This window comes from Trematomus bernacchii, unplaced genomic scaffold, assembly GCF_902827165.1.
Source record: "Trematomus bernacchii unplaced genomic scaffold, fTreBer1.1, whole genome shotgun sequence".
Lineage (NCBI taxonomy): Eukaryota > Metazoa > Chordata > Actinopteri > Perciformes > Nototheniidae > Trematomus > Trematomus bernacchii.
The window spans coordinates 1,067,820-1,073,936 of record NW_022987616.1 but is presented as its reverse complement, the minus strand read 5'-3'; the positions used below and the strand labels follow the sequence as shown (position 1 = coordinate 1,073,936).

The window sequence follows — 6,117 nt, the reverse complement described above, 5'->3', positions numbered from 1 at the left end:
ACACACACACACACACACACACACACACACGGCGGTTGAACACTGTGTTCCCTCAGTCTCTCTCTGACTGACTGACATCGTCACAAAAGGAAAACTTCTTTCATCTGAAGCGCTGAGTGTTCGGCCAGATTCACTCTGGGTACGGTCACATCGGGGGGGGGGGGGGGTCTTGAGTTCAGAAAAACAGACATTCGTCAATAAAAATGGGTGTGATGTCACTGTTCTGTTAATAGATAAATAAATAGTAGCAGAATTATCAGAGAACGAGCTGTATATAGTATAAAAAAGGGTGATGACCAAACTGTGACAATGTTCAATGTGTGTCAAGGGAATACAAATCCAGACATTATTTATTAGTTTCAACATTTTTTATTGACAATATGAATGATCAGTAGTTAGTTACCGGCCATTTCAATAGGTCACATCTGTTTTCACAAGTACTACAAATGTTCATTATTCACGTAGATTAAAATGCAATTTTTAAAAGTGTGCTAGAGTCACTTATTGTATTGTTTTAGAAGACAAACCTTTTATATTTATTTGTAATATGAGCCTCGCAGGTCAAAGGCCTCAACTATGCATTCAACCATTTTGACAATATTTAAATAATGCCAAGATATTAAATATGTATTCCATTTACAGTACATACCCCATATTGCACACATTCCAAAGCGGGTTACCCTTACAAACTTTATAACTATTTACAGCCTTACTGTTCTCACTCAGAAATAAAACTATTAAACCCAATACCTAATTCTGTCCACTTGAGGGAGCCATTAAGTCAATTTAGTCTTCTCTCTCCAGCTCTGATTGGACACTATAATTGACTAAACCATAATACATGTCATTCCTATGAAGACGTGAATCTTTAAAAAACGTGCTTTTAGAGTACTTCTTGAGTTGTTCCAGATAACTCTTTATAGTGTCTCCTGTGTGAACAAAGATAATTTACTGCGTGGTCCTGAGTTGGACCTTGATGCGGTATGGGTGAGGAGACAGAGTGACTCCCATCACGGGGGTGTAGTCTGGCTCTCCTGCATCTTCAGGCCAGATGAACTTGAACTTCCTCAGCAGGGTCACGATGATGAGGAAGAACTTCATCTGAGCCAGACGCTCTCCAGGACCTGGAACATTTTAAATCAGTCATGTTCTTTTCTTTTTTTTAAACAGCAGAGGATGACAGATGGGTATTCTTACCTGCACAGAAAGGCATGAAGGCCTCTGGCTGGACAAACTCTCCCTCGTCATTTAGGACGTTTTCAGGGTTGAATTCATGAGGACATTTCCACTGTCCTTCCTCGTTCAGTACTGACTTCATGTTCGGGATAACCACAGCCCTGAGTAGAAATATAACTTGCTTTATATAATATGATATGATGATACAAAAGGAGCAGTTAGTATCAGCAATCCAAAGGCTAGGAAACTTTAAAATGATCCAAAGAGTACCTTTGGTAAGGAATATCCCATGAGCTTCGTGTCTTTTGTTGTAAGGTGGTAGACACTGAAAGGGACCGTGTTGGCTGTCCTTTGCACTTCATGGATCACAGACTGGAGTAGAATACATGTTACTCAGACCTGTGTCTTCATATGAAATATCAAACAGCTGTAAGGAAAAATAAGCTCTTTGTGAAAGATCCACATTTAAACTTCTGCTGCTGCACAACGAAAAGGTACAACTTTAGACTAAACATTTTTGTAATTGTAGTTAACACTCCTACGTTTGTATAAATGCTGCTAATGCCGCAGAAATAGTCGGCAAACGCAGGCTTGTCCATTCCTAATCAACATTTTATTAGGAGAAATAAAGGGGGTTCACACACTGGCTACGTCACTAGATAGTCTATAAAATGTAAGATTAGACAACATTAGCTCAAAACTTAGCATGACTACCATTGCCTGTGGCACCAAGCAGAATTATCTGGTTACGTTTCATTTGAAAACCTCAGAAAGTCATTAACATCAACTTATTTTTGTTTTCTAACTTATTTCCACCACTGGAAAAGCATAGTATCAGACCTTCATGCACTACAAAACACTGTATATAAGGCCCAGTACATTTAAATGGTACTACTACTGTCAGGAGCAAGGTTTCTCTGAGCTAAAACTGTTCCATTACAAACATGGTGCGACTCACTCAAGGTCCATTAGTTAACTTGGAGTTTTCTCTGAAGCACCCTCTTTGAAGAATTGGTCTTCACAGCTATAACGTTTACCAAACACAATGAGGCTGATGATGTTGGAGGCCAGATTAGGAAACAAAAATTGAGGATTCATCGTTGAACCTGTGATGGATGCAACACTGACAACTCAGCAAGGTCAGTTCATCAGTAGCAAAGATGAAGAGTGTGCTAACAAAGAATGAGAGGTCTAAGTGCCATAGATAACATACCAATGCTCTTTTCCAGTGTTTCCATTGTGAAATGCAGCTCTCGTAGAATCCTTTGCTCCATCGACTCTGTCCCAAGGCCAAAATTCCACAACGTCGTCACAGCAAAGTGACGCTGCTCCTTCCAGCTAGGACTGTAGTCCGCCAGAACTAGTCCTATAACAGGCGTGGATATGGGCACATGGTGTTTTTAAGATCAGAATCTTAAAAAGGTCATTTTTATTTTTGCTAAACAGCAGCCACAAATGACAATCACAAGATGCTAAATGCAAGTATGTACATTATAATAATTAAAATTAAAGGCAGCAGACAGACTGTCCAGTTACACAGACATTAGCTACTGGTCATGTCAGAACAAGTAAAGCAGTAGCAACACAACCGCCGATCGTACTGAATTAAACAAGGGTTTGTTTTGTTGCTCATGAAATTAACTTTTCACTTTTTACTCACAACAAACAGCGCTTCTTTAAAAACTACAACTTTTCACAAACTGCATGTCAATTTGGGCTGCGAGCTCAGCGTATAACTATCATATTTGGGCTCTTTGTAGATCAAAGACACACTGTATTATTATCGTATTTAAATCTGATAGGCGAACACCTGGGAATGGTAATATGCCGCAGGTCCAACTTTCTATGATTAACAAATGGGGGGGGGGGGGGGGGGAGTTCAAGCTAGTTCAGGCCATCAACTCGAGCACCAATGATACATTGGAACAGTAACTGTTGTGACACTTCATATCCGTCTTACCGTTCTCAGTGAGGTGAGTGGCAAAAATGTCTTGGGGCCGTCCAGCAAAATCAGCACCTTTGGTCAACATAGCCTCCTTCAGGGCCTGCACCCCATTGATGACTACAATGGGTTTGGGTCCGATGAAGAGACTGTAGACATTTCCATAGGACTTCCTATAGGGTAAAGCACAGTTGAAAGCTCTAAAAAATGTATGCTTTTAATTCACACCCATAAAAAGTGACTACTACTTGTTCGTCTTACCCTCTCCAAGTCTCTCATGGGGTTGTGCACGCTGAGGTTCAAAAGGTTCCCCAGTATGGGTAATGGAGTAGGACCTGGAGGAAAATTCTTGGGTCTCCGAAATTTGAGACAGAGAATAAAGAAGAAAACACAGATCCATGGTAGGATGAAATAAGCAAACACAGTGGAATGGAATAAGTAGTTTAAAAAAAGTAGGCTGTATGGGTGGCTTTGGCCCGAATTTCAAGCCCTGCTTCTTCTGGATGCTCAAATATAAAACGACAACAACAGACTACTCAGTTAAGACACAAACAAAGACAAGACAGAGCAAGTTCTGGATTTTATATTGACGCCCTAAGCCCTCCCAGCTGAAGCTCTGTTACTTTCAGCCTGCATATTTAACAGCATGTGACACAGCAACAAAAACAGGTATGCCAGATTTCTCTGCTTTACATTTTACATGGACCTGAAACAAATGTCTTATGTTTGTAGAATTGTATTATGATTGCAAAGGACTGACCACTGAAAGAGGCCTGCAAACTGCTGCCCCACGTGCCAGAATATCTCCAATAAGACTTGCTGGTGCTAATAAAGAACTGTATAATAAATGATGGTTTAGGGACACAATGACTTAGTTAAGATAAGTCAAAGATTGGAGTTTAATATTGAAAATGCTAAGACCAGGACACCAAAGGGAGTTTGTTTATACACATTTCTGCAGAGGTGCCTTAACCTGTTTGTGTGCATTTTGAAAACAGGTTTTGGCAACCATCATACTTGTTGTATACACCCCAGAAGACATTATTTAGTTTATTGAAGAAATAAACTAAATAACCCAGCCCCCTGAAGGTGGCAGCTGCCAATCAATTTTGACGTAACAAACAATAATATTAAGACTAATATGTAACAGCTTATGCAAACACAACACATTACATGAATTTACATGAACAAATTAAAAACACAACGTTAATTACAAAAAGTGCAAACTAGTATATGTGGATGTCCTAAATACTGTTGCTGTGTGCTTAAATTAAGGTAATGCAGACACACTTAGTTATATGCAAATAAACAAACAGTCTATGCACAAATATGCATCCTGCTCATACATCCTGCTAGCTACACCCCTATGCACACAGCAGGTGACCGAACTTCAGAAGTTGAGCTTGAGGGTCTAAATGAAAGTAGAGATGCAGCACGAGAGACAACAACTTTCTTAACCAGCTTAAGTTTCTTTGGAATTACCTTAGATGTTTGCACCACATACACAACATGCCGTTTTACCTCGTTAATGGAGTTTGCCCTCAAAGAAAATTCTTTGACATTTGAGACAGAGAATGAAGAAGAAAACACAGACCCATAGTAGGATGAAATAAACAAACATAGTGGAATGGATTGAGCTTTTTAATAAGGCGAGCTGTATGACTGACTTTGTTCAAAACTGTTGCTCGAATTTCAAGCCCTGCTTCTTATAACTGTGTATATGTAAATCAGCCACAAGCCGTTAAGCCACAAGGAAATACACAACAACGCAAGTTCTGAGAGGCTTTGGAATTAAAAAAACATCTACTGTCCTAACCTGCTTGCCAGTCCAACCTGTATGTGTGTATTTTGAAAAACAGCTTAAGCACCCTTGAATATTACAAAAACAAAGATGTGGCTTGATAAAGTAAGTGAAGTGACATTGAAGAAAAGTTTCAAAACCAAAAGTTTCATAAAGATATAAATGTTCACATGTAAAAAAAATGTTATTTCAATGCCATAGGGTAATATTAAACAGCACAGAAGACGTTATTTTGTTTAAAACAGCAATTGTATGCACCTACTGACCAACAATGAAGCACAGGAGCCACAGGTGCTAATGAAGTTCCATGTAACAAATAACAGTAATATGTAATAGATTACTGGGATGAAGAAAGACACAATTCAGGAATGCCGGGCTAATAAGCTATACCGTTACATATTTGAAATGCTGGTTACTAATGGTTCAGCGTTGTACACACAAAGTTAATTACACAAAAGGGCAAACTAGTATGTCTGGATGTCCTAAATACTGTCGCTGTGAGCTTAAACGATGACAAACAGTCTATGCACCAATATAAATCCTGCAATACATCCTGCTAGCTACACCCCTACACACACAGCACGTGACAGAACTTCAAAAGTCTTCGTTAAGCTTGAGGTACTAACTGACAGTATAGACGCAGCTCGTCGTGAGTCAAAAACACGTTTCTTAACCAGCGCTACGTGAAAATTCTTGGGTCTCTGATATTTGAGACCGAGAATTAAGAAGAAAACACAGGCCCTTGAATTCCACAAAAAAAGATTTATAAGCTTTATAGAACAAATAGTGACATTGCATTTCTTCTTGTCAGTAATGGCAACGTGAATAACTGTTTAGAAAAAACACAGGTATTTAAAGAATTTCTCTTTTTTTCTACATGATTTATTGAAGAAAAGTTTCACAACCAAAAGATTTATGAACAAATATTCACATGTACTAATGTGTCATCACAATGCCAGAGGGTATATACTATCATTAGTTATTTAGTTTGTCATAGTAATTATATGTGCTTACTTACCAACAATAATGCAGGTAACACTCAGATAGTGTTATTTATCTGATAATAACATGTGTTTGAGCCTTACTACAGGCTATTATTTGGATTAGCTGAATATAATATATCGTAGCAGTATCCTGTATATGAGGATTTTAGAGAATATTGTTGTACACAATATTAAAGGAACCAATTTATTAGCCA

General features: G+C 38.6%; 1 protein-coding gene across 1 annotated transcript; it reads right to left on the bottom strand.

Annotated features, from left to right (window-relative positions):
• Window positions 1–414: 414 nt before the first annotated feature.
• Window positions 415–4,629, bottom strand: LOC117483918 (cytochrome P450 2D10-like). The gene is made up of 9 exons (XM_034132262.1): window positions 4,601–4,629; window positions 3,380–3,575; window positions 3,137–3,287; window positions 2,390–2,542; window positions 2,154–2,282; window positions 1,719–1,777; window positions 1,446–1,548; window positions 1,198–1,338; window positions 415–1,124 (listed from the first exon to the last, which is right to left on the bottom strand). The coding sequence occupies exons 1-9, from the start codon at window positions 4,627–4,629 to the stop codon at window positions 949–951; spliced, it is 1,137 nt and encodes a 378-aa protein (XP_033988153.1). The 3' UTR covers window positions 415–948.
• Between the last annotated feature and the right edge of the window lie 1,488 nt (window positions 4,630–6,117).